Source organism: Botryllus schlosseri, chromosome 11 (assembly GCF_051294905.1).
Source record: "Botryllus schlosseri isolate E-star chromosome 11, Bs_hap1, whole genome shotgun sequence".
NCBI classification, from domain to species: Eukaryota; Metazoa; Chordata; class Ascidiacea; order Stolidobranchia; family Styelidae; genus Botryllus; species Botryllus schlosseri.
The window spans coordinates 13258177-13283509 of record NC_137246.1 but is presented as its reverse complement, the minus strand read 5'-3'; the positions used below and the strand labels follow the sequence as shown (position 1 = coordinate 13283509).

The following is a 25333-nucleotide window of genomic DNA, read 5'->3' as shown; positions in this document are numbered from 1 at the left end:
CTAAATGCTTGTGGAATCTACAAAGAGAATGAACTTGAAGGGCATTCAACTACTTTTTGTCATTCATTGATTTGTTTAATTTTGTTGTATTTTCTTTTTGGAAGATTTTTGTGGTTTTGCGTTGAATTAAAGTCTGAAAAGTCACCATTGGTTGGATACTTCTTTTTTAAAATACTGTAGATGGCCAAAGTCAACTTCTCAGCTTGTGTCATTGGCATATATGACTGCTTGATGTCCTGGAAGTACAAAAAATGGTGCTCGGCTAAAGACACCCCATTCCTGGGTGACTTTGGCCACCACAGAAAAATTGAAAAAAAATGATCAAAAACATGACAATAATTTTCTTTTACAAGTTTAATCCATAGATCTAACCCTTCCGCCCATAACAAAGTTGAAGAAGGCAGAAAATCATAACATATCATAAAATAATTTAACATTGAATGTGAAAAGTGGTACAAAGTCACCCCGTGTTACGGTACGTCAAGGCTGGGGTAGTGACGCACGAAATTGGTTATTATCGGTAACCGCATTTGGTGCCTTATGGAATTTATCTGCTCTGAAAAGTTGGCCAAATATGGTTAAAGTAGTCATCATAAGTACAATCGTATGTATGTAAAAGTAGTAGCGTCGTAAATTTCTACTTGAGTACAGGCGAAAATAGCGGTTTCCATTTCCAAGTAAGCATTCTGGGCCTTTTGCCCGAAAGCTTAAAACATACTTTGGTAGAAATGGTCTAAAGTCATAACCACCTGAAGATACGGGGTGCAAGCACGCAAAATCTGCTTGAAAAAAGTAGAAGTGCTTCCATACCCTCTGTGGTTATGGCCGGCTGGCCGACATGTACTGTGGACTTGAGTTGGACAAGTGCATCTGGTCCGTCGTTGGGTTTCCGTATGCGTAACAGTGGCAGTATTTGATCTGTACGCTGCTATTACTTTGAAATGAGTAACCGTTGTTTTGTTTCTGAACACGTTAATTGCTCGTGCGCTTTGGTGTAATTTGATGCTGGAAGGTGTATTTCACTTTCTGTTCTTCTGTAGTATCGATGCTTACGCAAGCTCAGCGGCATGGTCACAAAACTGCGCAGCTGGAATTGGATAACAACACCGATACTTGTTCAGTTCATGTTATGCGAAGATTGGGTGCATTGGTTCGCTAGCCTCTGGAGGGGACAATATTCGCACCTTGTCACTTAAAGAGTTGATTTATCAACGAATATTATAGTTTCGGTACTGATAACAATACAGCGATTGGATTGGTGGTATTGCAGCATACGAGACACGTAGTACAAACCAAACTATACCCACGGAAATGGCAATGACGTATCTGTGGAGTGGTGACCAACCCACAGCATTTTCACAAAGTGCATTGTCATTGGCAAGGTCGAAAAATACCAGTCATCTTTAACGTGAAGTAGAACTATCATTGTATTCTTTGTGGCAGCATAAAGGTACATATTGGAACTTTCCACATCCATTATACTGTTAAGACATCATAGAGGTGAAAATTGACTCTTCGATTTTGCCCAGCCTTAGTAGAGACTGTTTGAGACTGTCGTCACAAATGATAACGGGGAGATGACGCATGTCGATCCATAGGTGTCATCGAGAACATCTGGTTGTACCCAACGAACGTTTAGTAGCACTTCGTGCCGAAGGTATTTCGCGTCACCTCGCTAACCACCACTCAAAAGTATTTTCGTATGGTCCGCGCGTAGCTGTAATCCTATTTTCCACGGTAATGAAGGGATTCAACGTATAATTCTGATTCGTGTGAATGGCAGGGTTCGGGAGATGCCTTGTTATCGGGATCGTGGTGTGGTTGAAAGTTCTTTATTGTCGCGCGGTTCCATTATCAAAGCCCTTTCTCCGGCGCCCGGCTTACCGGTTGAAGGTTTTCGTGAATCCCGTGAAGCCTTGCCGCTTGCCCCGATGCCCTTGTTTACTTGTGGTGGTGATGGTAGCGCGTGTTTTGACATGCGTCGGACATCTGTTCATCAGTTCCTGGTATAACTGCCGCATGAAAATGAAGTGACAATGTTGCTGGGCTGTGTAACTACGGTTGGGATCGTGCCTTACGTGGACGCAATATACCTGCTAAACTCGTGCTACTTCAGCGAGAGATGGCAAAGTGGGGTTGCGATTTTTGGTCATTTGCTACATGTTATATTTGCTGGCCTTTGCCGTGACACCGAAATTGTGACAGTGAAATTGTTTTTATCGTAGTTTTAATCGTAGTCGCTTTTGTGACAGTCCCTGTGACTGATTTAAACGCAATATCCAACCAATGTGGCGGATATGTCTTGATGACTCGCTCGCTCCTATTCGTAGTATGCAAATACTCGGTTGTAATGGCACGCTCGAATTAGTCATGACCGCTAATCTCCGCAGCATTTGATAGCCATTCGTAATGGCGAGCGGGTGCCGGTCTACCTAGATTCGATTCACTCTCTGATATAATGTACCAGTTTAAAATGGACTTATGGAGATTGATCTGACGGCGAAATTTTATGAATGTATGCCTCTGCTGAGAAATAGCAAACTTCGTTGTTGAATCCGCGAATCGAATGATAGCTGAGTGTAGATGTTGGCGTGGATGACACACATGTACAAGTACATGCTGGCCGCAGTGTTGCGCGGTCAGCAACCGGGTTATAACGTGCCTTGTTCGGTCGTGACGTGACGTGACGGTGCTTGGTTAGGTACGTTGGTGCGTCCTTCATACGCACTGCGCACTGCGCAGGCTCCTTGCTTATTGTGTCGAAATAAGAGCCTATTTCTTCCGGTGGCATCGGCGAAATGTGATTGCAAGACGGATATTCATTGAGTTGTTCAGGTGTTTGAATCTGCTTGACAGCGTAACCTGTTTGATACGACTCTTACTGCCCTACTCCAAGTTCGTCGTTCAAACGGTCAATAGCTGCGCAGCGACTGCGTTCCGTTTGTTGATAATTAATTGGATTGGAGCTCGGAGCTTGTTGTCATGCGTATGAAGCTCGTCGTATAACGTGTAGGGCTGGGCAAAATCGAGTACCTGAGTGATTCGATTCTGAATCACGTAGTATGCTTCGAGTCCAGTCGAGTAATCGAGTATCACTCATTATGACGTCACAACAGAACGTGATGCGTGAAAGTTTGAATATGTACCTTTTATGCCACCACAAAGAATATAATGCCTGTTATCCATCATCACATTAAAGATATTTTGGTATTTTTTCGACCATACCGATAATATTGCACTTGGTGCGGGACGATCCTGATTTTGGAAATCTGCTAGCTCCAGCAACTACGTAGCTTTGTACTATATGTTTTGTATGCTACCATACGACCACTCAAGGTTTTAAGGCTTCAACAGTGAAAATCGCTGTCGAAACTATAATTCTCGTTGATAAATTAACCTCCAGTAGCGAGGAGCGAATAATTCCAGTACTCGAAAAAAATCGTCTTATACTACTCTACTCGAATCATCGCAATTAATACTCGATTCAGATTCGAGTACTCGAATCATTATGCCCAGCCCTAATAACGTGTAGCTAAAAATATGAGCTAGGTGCCGCCGTGCCGACGCCGTGCCGGAGTCGGCACATTGCGCGAGTGGGGCGATTGAATCTTCTACGCAGGAATTCGGTATACGATAGGCCGATAGCGGCACTCTGTGAGATTCTTGACATTGCACCAACAGTACCGCGCTGTGGTATCTATTACACCAGCAGCACAAGCAAACATACGCAATTAAACCTGGCCATCACTGAAACCACTGTCGGGTTTGACACTCAGCGTGGTATATTGATCCGAGTAATCGTCAGGTATTGGACAATATGCTGCGCTGTTGAACTCGAACATGGGGTTTGAACTTTGACCAGGGTTACATGTGAATTCGTAATGTTGAATTCGGGGGTCGACGGTCCCAAATTTAAACCGTTCCCTACTCCTGCCTTAACCCCTGGCCCTAAAATTAACCGGACCCGCGATGCGAATACAATACTACTTATATACAAGGTGGCCAGTACCGATTTGGCTAAGTGCGGTATACCACAATTCAGGCTCATCTCGGTGAAATATTCGTTTTCGAATTTATTGATACAATTCAAAACTTTCACTATAAAAAGCATCAAGTGCCGAATTCACTGGTCACCATAACCGGCTTGCGTAAACTGGATATCTTTGCGTCCGAGTTGAACCAGTTTCCAAGACTCGCTTCTAACGCGCCGTGGCCTGCAGTCGTTTGAAATCGAACTTGAGTTTAAACGGGGGTTCAAGAGACAGTTTCAACGCGCCGAGGTCGGGAACTTGCTGACGCCGGGCCATACCTATCGTCGATCGAATTCTAGATCAGCGTATGTCATGTCAGGCCGAATTGGTTTTCTGTCAGGGTTTACTGATCTACATCTTCACTCGAGCAAAATTGATGATGTCGCTATTTAACATTCCTCTTTGGTTTATCATATTTGCCGGTCTCCGTATCTCGACAGGAAATTTTGATGTCAGCTAGCAGCCAGCAGCTGCCGTCGACTTGTCGTTCGCGGAGCCGGCAATTAGTAGCTGACACAGACTCTTGAAATCTCTTGACCCGAGCGGCATGAACCAGCGGCGTTCAAGTCGTTTTGATGTCAAAATTACCGTTTGGATTAGGCTGCACTCAAATTTGGTCGCCGAGGTTACATCTAAATAAATATGCATTAGAGAACTGCTGACGTCAAACCGATCGTAAACCGGTCATTTCGCTGGCTGTTGGGCTGAGGCGCGCGGTAATTAAATCATTCCTTGAGGTTGCGCGATCACGTCGACTGAGCACGGATGCCATTCGGATGAATTCGGCAACCGCTAAAACGCGATGGTTGCGGCGTGCGGGATGGTTCGATGATGCAACGACCAAGGTCCCCGATTGGCATTAAGATGACTGTCTGTTGTTTGCGGTATTCGTGGTGTTTGTCGACTACTATGGTCATTTACAGCAAGCCATTTTTTTCGTTTTTATTCCGTAGCGGCTGACTTGTAGCACGGCCCACTTCTAGAGTTTTATAAAACGCCGCTTGCACGGATGAGATGGCGAGGAGGAGCCTAGATGAACCTCCAACACTCAAGTAGGAATTCTGGGAGTCGACCTCCGTCGGACTCGAACCCGCCTGAACTGTCTTTCGGAGGCGGACAATGTAGCCGTCGTTTGCGCAAAATTGTCCATTAGAATTGTAAATAATCTAAAGCAGTGGTTCTCAACCACCGGTCCGCGGACCGGTGCCGGTCCGCGACGACATTCCTGCCGGTCCGCTAGGCATATTAGAATTTTATACTTTCATTTCAAGATGCAATGTTGAAGGCTTGTTCATTGATAAAATAAATAAAACATCAAATTTTAAACTGATTCATAACTTCGTTAGGTAACATTAGGGCTGGAAACATGTTCAATTTGACTTAAAGTTCAAGACGTGTCATTTGACGACAAGCAAGTGACAAGTACACAGAATAGATACGAGCCGACTCATCACTAAACAGCACAGTTTGATCATTGGTTTTCGATTCATTCATTTTGTGCAGGACCGTAACGGGGGCATCCCAAACCGCCCAATTGGAGAGGGGCCGAGCTTGAATAGGGCTCAAAATTATTTCGCAAATGAACGTAAATCATAGCATATTTGAAACTTTTTCTAACATTTTTCAATTTCTTTTCCGCTTTGCACGATTTCGTATCCCTAAATGTCTTGCTTAGCCTATTAGGTGCCCTTCTCTGAGAAATACGGAATGATTTATAGGTATTTCGGCGTCAGCCATTACCACGCCACGACGTACCAAAACATAATGAAGCTTAGGTTAACATGGGACTCCGAAAAATTCGCCAAAAATTCGGCCGCGAGAAAACCGCTTCACTCGTGAATGATGGAAAATTTTCGCTATTGGCGCGATTAAGCTATACGTAAACTCTCTGCTTACGCTGAGTAGAATGGATGTGCTCACAAGTACAGGTGAAAACATCCACCCAACTGTAGGATCTGCGAGTGAAGCCCCCGGAAGTTTGACTTATCGCCCAGTGGGCGCCCCGAGACCAGCGTTTTTGAGTTGGGCTGACGAAGTGCTTTTTCGGCCGGATTTGCGGATGGCCGGTATAGCTGCTGTAATGTGTTTTCTTGCGGCACGCATTGTATTCGTATAGGTAGTTGCCAGAGTGGCCTGTTTCTGGTGGCAGTGGGCAATGAGCAATGTAGCACGAAAAGGTGCTTGGTTCGACTCCGATACAATTCTTCTCTCGATATACCTATTGTCAAAGAGAAGAATATTATATGAATTGGCGTGGTCGGTTAAGCCCACGGCGTTCGGCGCGAAAGACTGTAAAGGTCTCTCGGCGGTAGCACGTTTATCTGGACAAGGCAAGTTTACCTCGACTCGGCAGACTCACTACCATAAAATCACATGGATGCCATCATGAATAATAATTAAATACGATCAAAACCCTTTAAATTTTACTCTCTAGTACCATATAATTGCAAAAAACGGTTGCATACTCTACATTTTGGCTTCATTTCAATTTTGAAAGTTCACCGGTCCGCCAGACATTTTTTGAACTTTTACCGGTCCGCGAGGTGAAAAAGGTTGAGAACCACTGATCTAAAGCATGACCATTGATCATGACCACTCGAGTAAGAAGTGCAAGTAGGCAAACCAATTTGAGTACGTGTGAAAAAGAAGAAATACTTCGTAACCGACCACCTCTAACGTTGTGCGTTGTGGATTCAAGCTCTGTACGGTTCGGATCAAAGACTTGACTTTAAAACTGGTGTGCACGGTTTCTGGGTCAGCGTACCGTTACTGAGTAGATCAGTGTTCCTAACCGATGTGCACACGGTGCAGCAATATATGCATGGGGGGATACACGACTAAATTATCACGCTACATCAGTGGTTTATATCCTGCGAGTGGCGTTCGCTAAGATGCTGGCCGTTCCGTAACAATTAGCTTCTCAAATTTCACCCGCCTGCCCAAATGTGGCATGGCATGCTCATTAGGGTTGTCCATAATTTGGAAAATCTCAAAATGATGCGTATCCAATATCCATGTCTCATCGTATAGATTGTTTATATAAAACGTCAATGAGCGTGCAATGGGCTCCCAGGAAAGTCGGTAAGATTTGTCTAAATGCGTTTCAAAGTCGCTGCTGTAGAGTGGGCGTGTCAGCGACCACAGAACGACGAGAAAACTAGTAATCACGAAATCACGGCGTTTGATTGGCTAATCGGCTATGCTTGAATGATTACGACGATGACGGCTTGCCGATTATGCGCTTCTACTCGTTCAAGAAATTTGCGAACGGCAATGATTCTGTAAGCCCATTTTAGGTTGGTGATTCAACAATAAAATGTGACCACTTTTCATTGAATGTTTTAGTTTTAAAAGTAGGTTTAGGTTTAGACAAATTTGGACAGTTCTAAACGACTTTCCTGGGAGCCTTATTGCAGGCTCATTGACGTTTTTTTATAAATAATCTATGGGACGAGAAACGGATACGCATCATTTTTGAGATTTTCCAAATTATGAACAACCCCTAATGCTTATGCTCATTACTCATGTTTCGCATGCTCGGTTTTTTACGACACTAACATAGAGTCGTAAGAATTTGTGACTTACTAATTACCATCGGTCAAATTGATCTCCAATGCCGGCACACGCCTGTGATAGACTACTTTCATCCGCCGTCTTTTACTGATATTTTTGCTGACGTATCTCTGGTCACGCGTTATGTCAATACCAGCCAATCGTCGGTCTTGAATCGTTAACGTTGTGGGGATCGGTAACGAATGTGAAGCAGACACACTGTCGCGGTTTGCTCGGGCAAACAATGCGTTGGGATATCATTGGACGATTGTGCGGTAGGCTCGCGATGGGCCGGCAGGCGCGCGATGGACCGTTTTGTTTGATGTTTCGAGTGTTAGCAGTGGTGGCTGACAGGGTGGGAATCCTTAGACGCGCAAAATTGTGGCGATTCGGGAATTCGGATGGTGACCAGTGGGGCTGTTAGGAAGTTTGTCAAAGTAGATATCCACGCTCGATTATAATTCCTTGTTAAACACGTACATTTTCCAAGTTTGCGTCGAGCGAAGTATACCTGCTCGAAGTCACCGTTCAACTTTGTACATACTGAGGCGAGCTCATGTGTACTTAGAGGGCGCTCTACAAATAATGTGCCACAATGGTTATGAATGGGCTGTTCGTCAATAGTAAAACAGTCGTAAATTGCCAGTTTCCAGATCCATCCCTTTTTCTCGGACAACGCTTTATTCGGAGAAATTTGTTACTTCCCGCCGTTACTGAGTGTGTTGAAATTTTGGCGGCAATCCGCGATGCAATCACGCCGCGCCACTGCATCTTGTTGCGTCATAGAGCTTGTCCCGGTCGGTCGTCTCGTACTTTTGACTCGGCTTTGGCCGCGTTTATATGGCCCGGCTTTTTACGACCTTCGTTTTCTACTCTGGAACGGGTTACGATGTTGATTGAGAGAGTGGGCTTTATTGATTATTTATTCACCAATGACGTCAAATGGCGCACAATTACGATAACTCGGAAGGATTCCTTTGAGAAAGATGGGTGCTCGCGATTTGTTATTGATGGATGAGAGCCGGGGTACGTCACAATGTCGATTGAAGACGGCCTCATAAAGACGCGGTAATCCCCGAATAACAGAGCAGTTGGTTACGGATCCCGCACCGTTTGCGATGCGGAGCTGCTATTCCATGGATATTCGTTTACCGCCGGTGTTGACTTTGGACAAACCAAGACCGGCCTTACGATCCTGCGATGGCGTGTATTGTTAGCGTGCGGCGCGCTCGTAAAACTCGGCGCGTAAGGATTTACAAGCCCTTGACTGCATTCCATGCGAATGCGAAGTGTGTAATCGCCCGTTGAACGTGTAAACATACTTTCAAAATACCGCTCGCCTCTGATTACAACAAGGACATTGTCGTTTCTGCTGGCTTTTTCGTTTCGCCTATCTTGAATGTTGATCCATGCAATCAAATTATCGCTAGGACTGGGTACAACTATTGGTATTCTCGAATCCGAGAATAAGTACTGAGTAGTGATTGTTATGATTCGATTCGGTTAGTAAGAGTCGATTTTTGGAGTCCCGAGTACCATATCGATTTATCCCCGGGAATAGCCGTTCCGACACAATCTTCGCGCCATTGATTTATCATGGCGTCCAAAATATGTAGCGTGTTAGCTACTCAACACTCTTGCTTGCTTGCGGGGTCGAGGCAATCTTGCACAAAGATCAACCCACGGCATTATCGCATAGTCATGGGCAAAACATAAGAATTCATTCATTTCCTTATGTTTTGTGGTCGCAACTGGCATTGTCGCATCAACGATACGTATCTGTACTTTGCAATTCGCTGTTACTATGTATGGCGTCATAGTGGGTGGTGCTCGAATGGTTACCAATGGCACTTAGAGGCCCCTAATCTTAATAATACCCTAACCTAAGCCCCAACGCAGGGGTCGCCAACTCAAAACGGGTCTTGGGCCACTTTTCAGATGTCATAGAGGCAGTGGCCGCATGAGTTCAATGGAGTTAAAACTAGGCCACACAGTTTAGCAATCGCGTTTTTGCAACTTTACGTCAGTACGGCGCCGTGTCCTCTAACATTGGCGACGGGCATAGTAGGCGGCCTAACACAAAAGAAATAATATTTTACTTAAAAAATACAAATACAGCAAAATAACATCATGATCATCACTTTCATTATATTTTGAACTATGAGCTGCACATGACACCTGACCACTAGGGCTGTTCGAAAATAACTTTTTCTGGATTCCACCCATTCAGACATTAAATTGTCAGGTTACCCTAAAAAACGCTGCACACCAAATTTGGTTCAATTCTAACAAGTATAAGGCTCCGCAGATTCAATTAATAATTTTAATTTATACTGAAGAATTAAAATTTTTTTTTTAAATTCTAGGGTAATCTGACAATTTAATGACTGAATGGCTGGAATTCAGAATTTTTATTTTATTTTGACCAGCCCTACTGACCACACTTTTCAGCGACTAAAGAATCGATGTTTGGTTTAGCCAGACACGGTACTTGCTGGAAAACTATCTCCTCGTAAAGCTGGATCTTGTGGTCATCCCAAGCCGTTTGGGCCATTGAACGTCGAGCAATGTTGGCCATTCATGTCAACTAATTCTCCCATCATGAAATGCTACTATCCTCGCGAAGCCGAATCAGCTAGTGAGGACTAGTGATGTTGGGCAACCAACAACAATAATTTTAAACTGCCATCAATTTCAGCATTCAAAATGCTTTAATAAGTGTTCTTACGAAATCTTAAATCAGGTCGCGGGCCGCGTGTTGGTGACCCCTGCCCTAACCTGAATACATTCAGTGTCGTATATTACAATTCACCCTTATTTCCGTGAACCGGTCATTTTTGTATTCATGAATACAATTCGCCTCCATAATAAAGACAGTTATTGCTTGACCAATGCCGGATTCATCAATACTCGACTTACTCGAAATCGATTTTACCCGCCCCTAACTATCACTAGGGAATGTCTCCAGGAGATTTGTCGAGCTTGATAATTCTATTCCGAACCCGGGTTCTGGCGGAACGCTGCGTTGCGCGGCGGAAATTTGTAGGTCGATTGTTATGGATGGCCTATATACTTTTGTGGGTTTTGTGCCGCTAGAACTTATGATTGATGGCTTTCGCTGTGACGTGCCGGCGATGCGTCAGGGAATATTTGAATGTTCGCGATTCGCGCTGAAGGTGACTGAGATTGAAGTCGCAGCGCATTCCGTAAAGTGTCGGGTAAATTCCGGTGTTAGCCACCAGTACGGATCCTAATTCGAACGAAACTACGTCCGCTGTACTTGACAGTTTTCTTTTTTCTGCAACCTAGGCCACAGAACACTAATTTTTCACTTACTTGGAAGTCCCTACTTTCTTCTTTTACTTGGGCTTCGACGATTAATAGTTAGAGGTTAGAGCACCTCTGGTCCATTCCGGTACTTGCCTGAATTCGTTAAAAAGCCACATTGCAAATCATGATGTTGTCGTCATTAATTAATTCCTTAGCATTAAACAAAATTGAAGTTCGCCCTCTCCACCAGGCTTAGCCACAGTGTGGGTATTTTCAAAATTATTCATCCACAGCATCACGTATCGCTGTTTTAATCGTTTCGTTACGCCATGCCCGAGGACGTATCGCTGTTTTGGTCGTCTCAATTTGGTCTTTTTGCGTCGCCGTTGTGATTATGGTGAATAGGTATCAGCGGCGTCTTTGATGTTGCGTTACATACAGCGTGTTAAATACTTCATGAAACCATAGTGTCCTATATGAAACCGTCTTAGTTCGTTAGAAACTAGGTAGTGAAATGGCATATGATTCATCAACGTAGGCTACATTGTGAAATCGTGTAACCAGTAAGGGTCTTATAACACATTACTCCAATCTGCACTAATAATAGCGGCCGTATCTGTGGCCATAATCTTGGGGTTTTGCGAATTGAACGAAAGTTCGCTCGCGGTCAGGCTGGCGTGCCGCAGTCTTCCGTTTCTTGACGGCTTATTGCGTGAACGCGAGGTTGCGACACGCGTCCAACGACCCGAAATAACCCGCTCGGCGCAAATCGAATGGCGCGACCAATTGCTAAAGTGGTCTTTTCCTGACCGTAGGATTGTCGCCGAACTGGGTATGTAACGCGGGCGCCTTGCGTTGCGCTGTACTGGTATTTTTACATGCAGGTTTCGGCGATGTTGCGCTGGCCGTAGTCGGGCGGCGGGGCAGCGCGAGATGCCTGGAATGAGACTGCACCATCATAAACATTCCGCTAGTCAAATTCCTCGATTTTTTCCTGGTATCAAACCTGCATAAATTACTCATACCAGCGCAATCAATACACCACGAATAAATGCGTATGGGTGTGCACTGTGCAATCTGTGCATTGACCAATATAGGACATTAAGTAGGTGAATGGGCTTTGGTACGGCTTTCATCGGCTTGTAAATAGGACAGCAAAATCGAGTAGGCGTACCTGTGTGATTCGATTCCGATTTGACTTTCCTACGACGCTGCGTGTCGACTATACGAGCACTAGGGGTGTTCAAAAATGCCTTTTTTTAAACCAGTGGAAGCGGAGTTATTGCCGTCGAAAAATTTCGATTAACAATAAAATATTATTTACGGTGACCAATTCTTTAATTATTTATTATTATAGGTGTGCCCACCGTAAATACTATTTTATTCAAATCCAAATTTTTCGACGGCAATAACTCTGGTTCAATTCCAACCAGTGGAAGCGGAGTTATTGCCGTCGAACATCGTTTCTATAGACAATCTAACACTTTCATAGAGTGAGCAGAAAATTTTGAAATTTTTGTTTATTTATTTTTATATAATAAATAGAAACTTTCTTCTCCTGTAGCAATGCGGCTACTGGCTGGAATTGAACCAAATTTGGTGTGTAGGCTATAGCGCTATATTTTTCGTTGATGGAAGTTTGCAGGCACAGAGGGCGTATATTTTCGCTACTTGGAAAATCGACTTTCCATGCCTGACTTTACCGACAGACAACGACAATATAAGTGTAATGGTCCGGCTTCTTGATCGGCAGATCGTGGGTTCAATATCCCGCCGGGATCAAAGACCTGATTAGTAACACTGGCATCCATGGTTCCCCGTTTGGCGCTCAGCTCAGGATAGCATCTGAGGGGTGGTGCAAGACTTAAAATGCCTTGTAAGCCTATATCTGCACCTTCATATTCCAGCGGTACATGCACATCATCCAGTCATGGTATGCATATTTGCAGATCGTGTGCATGTACATCATGAGTCGGTTTATATGCCGCAAAAACTTCCAAGAATAAAAAAAAATATATATATTGTTCTATTCCTATATGTTACGAAACGACCAATCGAAACTTCAAGACTTTTACCAACTAGTATCGAAAGTGCAATTTTCGTGGATAAGTCAAATATCAGTGGATAGCAGCGCATAATTTCAGCACTTAAAAGAATAATTTCTCACTATACTATGCTTGAATTTTTGTGCCCAGCGCTAGTCGTGATTGCTAAAGAAAGAGATCACCATCAGTTGTCAGCTGCATTGTGTCCAAGTCGCGGTGGGTGCCTGGCTCACAACCACGGCATACAAGTGATCCGCACGCCGTATTCGTCGATGACAGAATTTTGAAAATCTTTATGCAATCCAATATTATTATAACAGTCCCAGATGTAACGTTCCCGGTAACGCAACCGGGCCGCGGCAGACTTGCAATTAGCGTCGTGTTTACTCGAAAATTCCAAGTCGCTCCTCGCGTTAGTCATCCGTTTGTGCGAACATTTCAATTTGCTCTTCGCTGCCAATGACGTCAGCGAGCCGCTAAAATCATAACATGAAATGCCGACCTTAGGCCGGAGATTGCCGCGTGACTGGCGCGCAGCGGACTGCTGTTTCTTGACCTCGCCGTTTCGTTTTGTCCGAGTTTCACGTTTGACGCGATTGACATTCGCGCGGTACCGCTACACACTGGTGGCGTGGTATTTATAGTTTTTTAATGCAAGTGACTTATGCGTTTCTATTCCTGCCGAGGTTTGACCGATTCTCGTCGCTGTTTCGGTTTCGGCGCGGCCTTGCTTGACGATGTTTCGGACTCGGTCCAACATCTGCCGTCAATCATTGTTCGATAGTGATATGTGAATGAAATTATTTTGATTGGTAATTGGTAATTTTTTGTTGCAATAGACATGCATGGTGGCTTTTTTATTTTGGGTCTTGCGACCGTTTGTTAAAAATGCTGACCGCTCGGCAATTATCGCACCACGATATTGCGAAATTTAAGGCCGGCCGAAGGTTGTCGTTATTTGGTCACGGGTCAACGGTTTTCTTTGCGTCAAGCGCGCCACGGAATTTTTAACGCACGACGCAATGTTGAAACGGCGACAAATTCGTTGCTTGTCACTTCACCCACGAAACACGCGTTTCATTAACGAGTACGTGTACTGCGGGGGTTGCAGCTTGCAGTAGTACAATAGTTCTCAACTTTCCCGCCAGATATATTTCATTTTTTTGTTAATTGCGAAATCTAAGTGGTTTTAGGCTTTTTCGACAATTAAAGAAATGAAGTAACAAATTCTAAACAGACTTAAAATATCGCTCTGAATTTATATCGCTTTTTGACGTGATACAAGCATACAGACACCATAGTCTACTTTCGGCTTATCCCAAGTCGCAATAGAGCAAGTTTTGTGCCAAACTGTATTAAGTATCGTGCGACTGAGCAACTCGTTTAAGATCAGTAATACGTGAAAGCCAAAAATACTTTTTAAACAAACTTTGACGAAATTCAACAGTACCATTCAGCGATATCTGACACTTCCGACAGTAGCCTATAACAGAATCAAGCATACGGCCAAGTCGTATTTTTTGCAAAGTAGAATCAGTAGGCGAAATAGCGTTGGTGATTTTCAAAGCACATCGCTTTACAGAATCTTCAATAGAAGCGAGCATTGACGGCGTCGTAAAAAAATTACAGTAGTAAAATCCTCGTTAAATTCAAGTTCCAATTCTTTGGTTTGAATTACTTCGTCGTGATTTCATTCCGGGTTAATTTTGAATTTAGAAAGTTCACTGGTCCGCAAGCTTAACAGGTTGAAAACCACTACGCTACGCACTTTGTGTAGTGCAGTTTGACACTTATGACGTACTCAATTCAATACCAATGCTAAATGTGTAATCCAACACGGCATGGCATTAGTCAGCACGGACCTGCGTTTTGGATGCGGACGTTTGTTTTCTATTCTATTGGATAAACCGCGAACTCAGTATTGTGCAAAACGGACCGAGTTGTGGTTCATTTTGCAGCATTTGGTCTGTTGTTATGCATTCCACTTTAAAGGCAGGCGTAGTCTGTGTGTCGGTCATTTCCTTAGCTGTCATTCAGTGCGTCATCGCGTGGAGTCAGGGTCTGCTTGGTGTTAGTGTGACGCGAACAATGACCTTAGCTTAGAGTCTTTCCGTAATCACCGCGGTCGCATCTAATAAATAACATTTGAGTTGCTCGTTACCGGCATGTCCGCTGTTCTTATCTTTTATCAGTATTTTGTCGCAGTTTCTGCTTCGCTACCATTCTCATTGGCGAGTTAAATGGATACGCAAACGCTTTGCAACATGCGTGTTACGCGTGTTCCGATCAGTTTCGCGACTAACTGCACTGGCAGCAGTGATTTTTTGCACGTTCCGCCCCGACGCCGGTTGACTGGTTGGTGTTGGTGAGCTAGCTGGAACTGATCTGCGATCCGTCAGATATCATCTCGAATCTCGCGGGCTACACATTTCTTAGCGTCAATTTCCTTGTATTTCGCGATAATCGCCGTGATAATTGCGAGATTTTGTTGAAAGCGTGCGTGTTTTTCGCGGAAATGTGACGTACGCTGTGCTGATCCCGAAGGTGACATTTTGTAAGCGCGCGGTTTGATTTGATTTGCGAAAATGGCCACCCGATCTGCAGACTCATGGTCGCAAAGCGGGGACGCTCTCCTTGGCTTGTCGTATTGTGATTATTGTTTCGGTGTCTTATGCAAAAAGATTGCACTGTGGATGTCACAGTATCAATTGTGCAGTATTCGTTACTAAGGATGGGTAAACTCTAGTATCCGACTAATTCGATTCCGAGTCAACTAGTTAACTATCACTAAATATGACGTCATACATAGTAAGAACTAAACACTAAGTTCAAATATGTACCCTTCCGATCATTACAAAGAAAATAATATCAATTTCACTTATCAAATTTATTAATATTTTCATATTTGTTAACCATGGCGCAGCGCTCCGTGATAATACTGCGAGATTGTGGGTCTCCACACTTCAATGCTGCATTTGCGAACATGCGTAACTCCGTGCTACATATTTTGGATGTTATGTTATGAAGTCGATTGAATTTGCGAGGCTTTTCAATGTAGGGAAGAACATGCCGAAACAATGTTTTCCGTCGATAGAATAGTACTTTTTCGATAGAGGCGTATAATATCGGTACTCGAGGAAAATGGACTCTCAGTACTTAACTCGAATTATTACAATGTCATGTTGCCGGACTTGCTTTCTGGGCGTCAAAACCCGGTTCGCCGTGGACGCAGGGTGCCTCAGTTGAGATGCGCTGCTTTTTGAGCACTTCCCGTTTTTAATTTAGATTGCGCTCCGAGTTGTGACGATGTCCGTTCGGTCTGGAAAGCACCCTAGTTGACTAACACACACGCAGCGTCTGGCGCAGTAGAAACACAATGCAAGTCGGACAATGCGACTAAATAGTCCGCTTTGTTGCGCGCTACGTAACCGGAATTTCGCGGAAGCAAATTCCAACACGCGTATCGCGAGATATCGTTTGATCGGACGGCCGTGGCGCGCGTGCGTCAACGCCTCACGAACTACGGCGATACGGCGACACAGGCATTGAGCTCAACGCCGGACTGGGTATTGCGGGAAGCGCCGGGTTCAGTTATCCGCGAAGGCGGTTAAAGTATTCATAGTTTAAACTCAAATAGCAGTCGATGTAACGTCCATACCTAGTTTGTAGCAGTAGTTGGAATCCATGCAAGTATTGCAAAATTATGTACTTGAGTACTCATGAAAAAGTAAACGTACCTCGTTGCTGACCACCTCTGGGTAGTATACGAAGTCTGCGTATCTCACAACTTGCGAGAAGCAAGAACCGGTTCAGTAACCCGATTGAATTTCGGGTAACGATAACGAATAACGAGCAATTCATATCACATCACATCATAATAATGATTGAATTCGTTACGTAAATGCCGCAGAGGAGGGTCGTAACGCAGTACTTCTACTTCTACTTTTACGAGAATGTTTTGCCTACTGGTGCTTATTTACTCGAACGGTTTTGATTTTAGACAATTTCTACTTCTACTTACAGTTTTCAGTTTTTAGGCGAAACAAGGCCGAAAAAACCTACCTTTTTCCCTCATAGGCTAAACTTCTATTACTTGTGAACCAACGATGACTTCTTTGACGACTGTTGCGTTCATGCATGCGGTACCAAAATAATAACCACGATACTGTAAGCCACGGATAGAGGTAGAAGTAGTTTTAATTCAGAAACTCTGGAGAAGGTGACTGATCAGTGATCAACCTGTGGTTATCCGTTACCAGCTCTGTATCTTTGTGTTATCTCGGCGCGGCTTCGCAATGACGCACTCTCGCTTCAATTTACATCGATGCGCAAACGATTAGCGCGACGCCCGTCAAGTTGACCGCGCGTAGCTCACGTTTTATTGTTTGCTTTCGCGTTGCGGGCCGAGATCGCGATCGGCTCGCAGTGGCGGTGCAGAGAATCGGGCAGTTTCTCCCGCGCGGAAGCGCGTCGCGATCTTTCGCCGCCGTGTCCCGGCTGATGGTCGACAATCGTAAACAGCACTGTGGTAACTACATTGGCACTCAACCGCCGGTCCGTGACTTGTCAATTTTATTTTCAATTAAAAAATGTAAGATGCTGAAGGCTTGTCCAATAATTTAAGAAAAAAACACATAATTTCAGACTATAGAGTAATTCAAAACGTCATTTAGAACGCTCTCTGACGTAATACATTGTTCACGGTCTAGTTCCGACACGTCGCAATGTCGCGAGTGTTGTGCCAAACTGTTTGAAAAGTAGGCAACTTTTCGTTTAAGAACACTAATATGCGAAAGATAAGAATGCTAACGAAATTCGACATTGCAATTTAGCGACATTCGGCACTTTGCCAGTAAAATGGAATGTAGGCTAGCGAATGGCGAAGTCATATCTGTTTCAATACAAACCCGAGTGTAAATCCGGTCGAAGATTTTTACGCAACTTTTCCCCCTTTATTCGGTAAAACCACGCGCAACCGATGTAATAGCAAAGAGACAACGGCAAAGTTCTCAGTAAATTCGCGTTCAAATTCTTTGTTTTGAGTTGCATACTGCTGTCGTAATTACATTCTGGGTTGATTTTCATTTTTGAAGGTTTGCCGGTCCGCAAAAATTGTTCTGAAATATTTCCAGATAGGTTGAGAACCACTGCTGTAGCAGGCGCCCTAGCGTATCCGTTAACCAGTAGCGAAACCCGTGATTTTCAAAAACCTTTTAGGAGTCACAGTCATTGCCCAGCCGAAATAGTCTTCGTCACATAATCGTGACAAGTGACAGGCCTTTGAATTTTGTATGTCGTATAACTTGCAATCCCGCGAATATTTCGTCAACGCTTTGGCTTCCAGTCATTTGTAATAATATATTTTCCCTTTGGTGCTGATAAATGCGGATGCGGGTCGCATGCCTCTCACGAATCGGACTCCTTGTCATAAACCGTCATAAACCGAATCAAATTTACGGGCGTTCGCGGACTGGTGTGAGTCTGCTCAAAACATTGAAGTAGAATTTATTTGGTAATGTTAATATATTTGCTCCGTTAGATGCACCAATCCTAACTTTTCGCCAACTGCATAGTTTTCCAAACTGGCCGAGCGAAGTCCCGAATTTTGAATATTATTGCGTCACACTGTGTCATTTTCTGCGTCATCGTTCATAGCGCGTTATTTTGGACAGAAATTGCCAACCGTTCCTAATAAGAAATGTTATTAGATGTTGTTTTCCCGCCAGTTTACCGCTCGGGCCGCGTTTTTTTTCTATTTCGATAGCACCTCGTCGCGAGCGATTCGATTGATATGTCGAGCATAGGTATTAATTGTTGGTACGTGTTATTATTTTCATCGCGAGCGCGTAATTATCTTAGCGCTTCTTCAGCGAATGCCGCCTGGCGTCAATGTTGCAATTCGACAGCGCCGCGCTAATGGACTTTTTGAGTAACATGTGCGTCAGCGATTCCGTTAATTATGCCTGGTACTCGTGGTTTTGCTGGCGCCTGAAATGTGTAATGCGCTGCACCGCCGGCAGTGCAAACTGAATGCTTATTACACGCGATTTACGGGATGATGTTTGCCGTTCCTGGTTGGAATCGGAATGCGGGCCAAGCTCATTGATTTCGACTGCTGTCATGATTTATCACGGCAATCCCAAGCCGTGAACTAATTCCTTGAAATAACAAGACATGAGTGATATGATGATAAATGTGATTTAATGCCGGCCTGATAATGTAAACAGGCCTCCCGAAAGATGTGGTGATGTAATTTCTTTATTGTTCAAACTGATTTACCTCTATATATTCTGACATCCTTGTAGTCCCAGAGAGCTTATAGAGAGCAAGTTCACCTGAGCTTGCGCGGTCTGTTTTGTGACTGAAATTCGTTAGATTTGGTATTGATACTGATGTGTCTTATTCCTAACATACCCTGGTTATATAAATATTTAAGTTGAATATAAATATTTAAGAATTCTAGGGTGTCAGCTGTGTGCCAAAATCAAGTTTTTATTAGTAATAATCTGTGCTTGTAAATCTTCCTGAAATAGTTTTGTGGGCTTTAAAACTGACCACTGGATCATAAATGTTTGTAGTGATGTGATTGATGAATTATTGCACCGTTGGCGTGAGGTTTTGATACTGATAAATGGCAGCTCCCACTTACAAGCGGACACTGTCATTATTGATAATTTGAGATGATCTTTGGTATGTATTTTGGCCAAACTTCAATTGCTTAGGAATGTACAAATTGTGCTATACATTGCCACCTACGTTTACCAGCCTTACTCTTTCAATTGCAGGTCATGGAATCTGAAAAAATGCTTTACCTTGTCACAGAATATGCAAGCAACGGCGAGATTTTCGGTACGTGCAACTTATTTCCAGTGCCAAGTATCAGATCTGAAGATTAGATATAGACTAGAGACATTGATCGTCTACTTGTCGGATTATAACTGCTCTGCTTTATGACGCAAATACTCTTTTTCTATACTTACGGACCTACTGTATCCTAGTAATTTGGTAACCAATCGCTATCATTGCTCAATGGGTATTATTGTTGTAATAACTGCCTCTTACATTCAGAGCGGCATGGATTAATTTGGTTCTAATTAATGGGAAGGTTATGTTTTATGCTTAAATGATTGCTACTTTAATAATTATGGGTCTGTTCAGCTTATTACTTTCTTACTTTGAACTTGAATCGGCAAGGTTTGCTTGTTTCATTGCTGTTGAGTTGCAAATTTAGGCTGTTGAAAGTGCTGATTTGCAGACGAAACCGGATAGTTAGCAGCCCCACCTGTATGTGTACAATGATCCCACCAGCTCATGGTAATAAGCGGAGGTTGCCATAGTTGGTAGTAGTAGTTCAAACAAAGTAGTTCTACTTTTTCTTAATAGGATGCTGAAGTGGTTTGTACGTACTAGTACGACTTCAACCTTTACTTCACATCTTTTAGGCAATAGTACTTACTTTTTTCACTTTGAATTTTGTGAAGTAGAAGTAGAATATGCTTGCATAAATTTTCTCGGTGTTATTGAAATTGTCATGACAACTGGACGAAAGATCCCGCCCATGCATCACTAACTGAGTATATTTTCGAAAACTGCAGCTATTTGTAGTGTCACTTGTCAAGGGGGGTTCAAAAATGACTTGATAAAATTGTCAGGTTACCTCAATTCCTCAATTTCAACCTATAGTGGCATTGCTAGGCCTATGAGATAAAAAGTTTGGATTTATTTAATAAAAATAAAGAAAACTACTGACTACCTCATGAAATTGTTAGATTGTCAGAAAAAACAACGCACAGCGAATTTTACTCAATTCGAACCAGTAGAAATGAAATTATTGATGTTCAAAATTTGAGATTTCCAATCAGCAGGCTTATTTACAGTGGGTAGAGCTATGATAAATATTTAAAGAATTTGCCGCCATAAGTACTATCTTTTCCAAATCCTAAATTTTGTTCTCCAACAACTTTGCATGTACTGGTTGGAATTGAACCAAATTTGTTGTGCATCGTTTATTCGGACAACTTAACAATTACATGGCATAGCCAGTAAAATTTAAATAATTTTATGTATACTTTTAATAAATGAATCCAAAACTTTTTTCTCTTATGGCAATGCCTCTATAGGTTGGAATTGCACCAATATTGTTGTGCAGGCTTCATTTAGGTAACCTTACACAATTTTATCAAGTAGCCAGTACAATTTTTAAAAAAGTCATTTTTGAACATCCCTACTGGTCCTTTTGTGCATTAGACGCAAAGATGCGAAAGTGGCCACTTCCTATTGCTACTTGAGTGCCTGCTACTCCAATCACCTGCGGTAATAATTCAATGAGTTACATAGTGTACTCTATCCTTTGGCATTTGAACTGCTGTTGCAGTGTGCTCGTCCGTAGTCATTGTAAACTGACCATGTCTATTTTCCGACAGATCACCTCGTCGCCCACGGTCGCATGCGCGAAGACGAGGCTCGCGCTAAATTCAAGCAAATCGTCGCTGCCGTTTATTATTGTCATTCTAGACACGTCGTCCATCGGGATTTAAAAGCAGAGAATCTCCTGCTGGACGCCGGAAAGAATATTAAAATTGCAGGTACGTAAGCGAAGAGGCAAGGCGATTGGTGTTATCGCGGGAATGGATTGAAAAGTAGTGCTTCTCCAGCGTAGAAGAAACCATGTTAAAGCTTCCAAATGCTGCTTACGATTTTAGTCGACTTGGAATTGCCTGGTTTTTGAATTTGTTGACAACTAGTAGAAATTGAAAAATTATATCAAAATCCACGTCCAAATCATAATCCAGCTTTGAAAATCTGCCAAATCTGATACGAATCGAACCGAAATCTTCAGATCCGTTTTTCAAATCCAAATTAACGCTGCGTCAAGCTTACTGCACGATATTCGAGTCTGTTATCAATGTCAAGCTGATTCGGGACTCGTTCTCTTCTATCGGACTAGCAAATTTACTTTTTATAGATTTCGGATTTGGAAATTATTTTATGTTCCATGTCTAGGTGATCATTCATCATTCAAAAAAACGCAAATTCGATCCGAGTTCGACCGAAATGTACAAATCAACACTGCGTCTGATTTACTGCATGATAGTTTAGCATTCTTTCAATCGATTGATTGATGCAGAACCCGTCCTTATCCTACCAGAACTGACAGATGGACTCTTTTTAGATTTTGGATTCGCAAATTATTTTACTCGCGGAGAGCTTCTTAAAACATGGTGCGGTAGCCCGCCGTACGCCGCGCCAGAACTGTTCGAGGGCAAAGAATACGTTGGTCCAAAAGTCGATGTTTGGGTGAGAGAATATTGTATAATTGCCGGCATAAATTTTCACCGTCAAATTCAGGACGAATGCTCCTATCTACAATGTAATGGTAGAAGTGATTTGACCTCTGCCAAAGTTATGCGATGTCTAGATCTATCACAGTCTCTGACTCTCATGAGTCATCAGTCCCACATTGCAGTGTTCAGTGAAACAATAGGCTATTTACGGAACCTACTTACATACTTTCACAATGTGATATTTTCAACTGTCAACATATTCCCTTGTGGCGTGAAGGACTTTTGGTGGTGGTTGAGAAACCAGATGATGGTAGCAATCTTTGTTCACCCGCTTGTGTTTAAGGCTTACTTTATTTATTACTAATAGATTGTACTTAATTAATGGAACGTCGGAAATGGTTTTTGCGAGTCGTTGGGCAATTTTTGACTTGAAGGGCGTCTTTATATCTGAACATGAAATATATCCAACCATGTCAACATCAGTTTGGTGTTGCATATCCGCAACCCCGAGGAGTGGAGCTTTATGAGTTTTGCTTGACGTCTCTTATGAATGATGATAAGTGAGATGATTTGTAACACTCTTCCCGCCTCTCATCTTTTTCCGGATCGGTGTTTACTGTTGGATTAACCGTGTAAGTTCAGCAGCCCGCTTTGTCAAATCAGTCATAACTATCAAATGCGAAAGTCTAGACAAATGATGGGTCTTCAAATGTTGATGTGCGGGTCACGGAGTTGGTTATTATATCTTTCGACTTCAATTACTTGCCAGAGTTCTCTATTGTCTCTTTGTCGATAGCATGTTGTTATTGTAGGTTGCATAATTCGGTCAGTAGAACTGTTTGCTCGTACTTCAACTTACTTGGCAAGCATGTGGAAAAGTACACGTAAAAGATATGTACGTGTATCATGAGCAATTTCCAAAAAAGGCCAGCTTTAAGTTTTATTGAAAATAAACTAATATAGCCCCAATTCTGCATCGTGATCCCAAATCATTTGTGAATAATTGAGTACCATACTGGTATGAACTATAACGGTTTGTCGATAACTTTGAATAAGTCTAATTTCGGGAAGCGTAAGTAGACAAAGGTCGATGACTTTTTTGTGAATGTAGAAACGCATCTATGATACTGATATCACAAAACAGAGTTCCAAAACGGGCTTACGTCCCCTTCAGTGCAACCATTCATGAGAATATCAAGGCAATCTTGAGTGAGATTTAAATTTCGATTGTAGTATTTTGGTGCAAGTGCCTGGGCAACACATTGACTAACCTATAGGCTAAACAACAGTGTTACTATTATATATACAGATTCGGACAGCTATGAGACACAGCGGCTACCGTTTCTCAAACTTGGGCATTGTATTATGTATGTCATATCACATTAGACAGTTATTTTTTAATCACTGACACCCTCCCTGAATTGATGTAAATGTGGTATTGAGATGGCCTTGAGGAGGGGATTTGTGTTAGATGTATGTTTGCTGAATGCTTTCCAGTTTCAAAGACGTGATTTACTAGTGAAATCCCTATTCCAGTAATGAATTTAATGAGCTAAGCCACCAGACTACTCATCGTAGCAGCTCACTAAGTAGCCTATGCTTGTAACCCGCAATACCACATCATGTTTGGTCATCTGATCTTGCTGCAATATTAAGACTGTGGTGCCCATGAACAAAAATTACACTGTAATCAGAGCCTGTAACAGTAGTCACCATTCGCAAGCTTACTGTCCAAGACAACCTGTAGAATGCCCATCATTTACCAGTGGCATGTGCACAGGGTATTCGTATGCCGAAACTACTTCAAGTAAAAGTAGAAAGGGAGAGGTCTCGAAAGTAGCCTATGGTACTGAATTAATTAGGTATCAACCTAAACAGACTTATGACAGCTTGCAAATAAGTGCATTTTCGAACAAATATCCAGTTCCAATGTTACAGCCTAAGAGATTATTTTGTGCGATTTTCTTGACAACTGCACCCGTCAAAGTGACGCAAACTTATCCAAAAATACTTTCTACATTACAAATGTGAAAAAGTATGACGTTTGCTCCAAAAAACCGTGCAGTAGAAGTGGGAGTACACAGAAAGACTCGATACATTGTGTTTGTGTACTGTGAAGATGTAAATGTAGTTCCCCTCTACGTGTTGATCTCGATTTTTGAGAATAATGTTGTATCATTTAGATTAAAGCTGATTCTACAAATACTTGTGTTGCATCTAGAGATGGCCTATTTTACTTCTCCAGGGAATTATGGTATCAAATTGCTGTGCTGCCACTATTGGAATCCCAAGAGACTGGAGAAATTCAGAGATCAATTTATACATGGCACCCTACAAATCTTTGTTATCATGCCAGTGGCTGGTATTAAAGTCAATTGTATCAACTTCCGATTTTATTAATCAATGTCCCAGTATCCCATAGTAATGGATTTTCAGCTGTATAGACCTGTCAGAGATGTGACAAGTAAAACTTTGATGGCGCTGACAGCATAATAGATCTTATTGTTGTACTATTTCTGTACTGGTAATTTAGTAAATTGTCCAGATAACGCACCTCATTTAATACATTTGAGGTGAGAGCATGAGGTGATTTTGGGCTATTATTGTCTCCCCTTGGGAGTGACAGGCATGGTTATGAAATGGTGTGCTATGCCTTCCTGTATCCTACTATGTGTCACAGGTCTGTGCTGACTATTTATATCTGAGCTGTGACCATTGATCTGCACCTCGGATTGCTGGGATTAATTAAATTCAAGCTAGATTTTACTCCTGCGGTTGAAACATCTCCCCAACACATTCCCAAAATTTTGATTCTTCACTGAGTTTTGTCTAGATATCGTATTTCATTGCTGACGTTGTAGAGCTAGTTTTGTATTAAGCTTCATCACATGGTTTGGTGCATTGATACTAAAAAATAATAATAGTAACCAGTGTAACTAGAACACTATTAAATATGGCATAATCATCATCGTACGTACTATATGGTGCTATGAGAAGTTTTTTCGTAGAAACTTTGCAAAGTAATTCAGGTCAATTGACGTCACAAAACCCTCAACAGAGGTTATTAGGCTATAGGCTCTGTGACTAAAGGATGATTGAAATGTCAATGTTTTCGTGTTCCATATCATGGCTTTTTCTTGTGGTTCATCTG

At 42.6% G+C, this 25333-nt stretch overlaps 1 protein-coding gene and 1 long non-coding RNA gene across 4 annotated transcripts in view; both read left to right on the top strand.

Annotated features, from left to right (window-relative positions):
* The window catches only part of LOC145449588 (serine/threonine-protein kinase SIK3-like), a 68432-nt gene that overhangs the window by 14547 nt on the left and 28552 nt on the right, over positions 1 to 25333 (top strand). For all 3 annotated transcript variants that reach the window (XM_080327974.1, XM_080327975.1, XM_080327976.1), the window contains exons 3-5: positions 19684 to 19747; positions 21322 to 21483; positions 22071 to 22195. In XM_080327974.1, the coding sequence (XP_080184100.1) occupies positions 19684 to 19747; positions 21322 to 21483; positions 22071 to 22195 (351 nt within the window). The remainder of the gene's footprint in view (positions 1 to 19683; positions 19748 to 21321; positions 21484 to 22070; positions 22196 to 25333) is intronic.
* LOC145449606 (uncharacterized) lies at positions 483 to 8876 on the top strand. Its single transcript, XR_013918308.1, has 2 exons — positions 483 to 2257; positions 3546 to 8876. It is a non-coding gene; the product is annotated as an uncharacterized LOC145449606 (long non-coding RNA).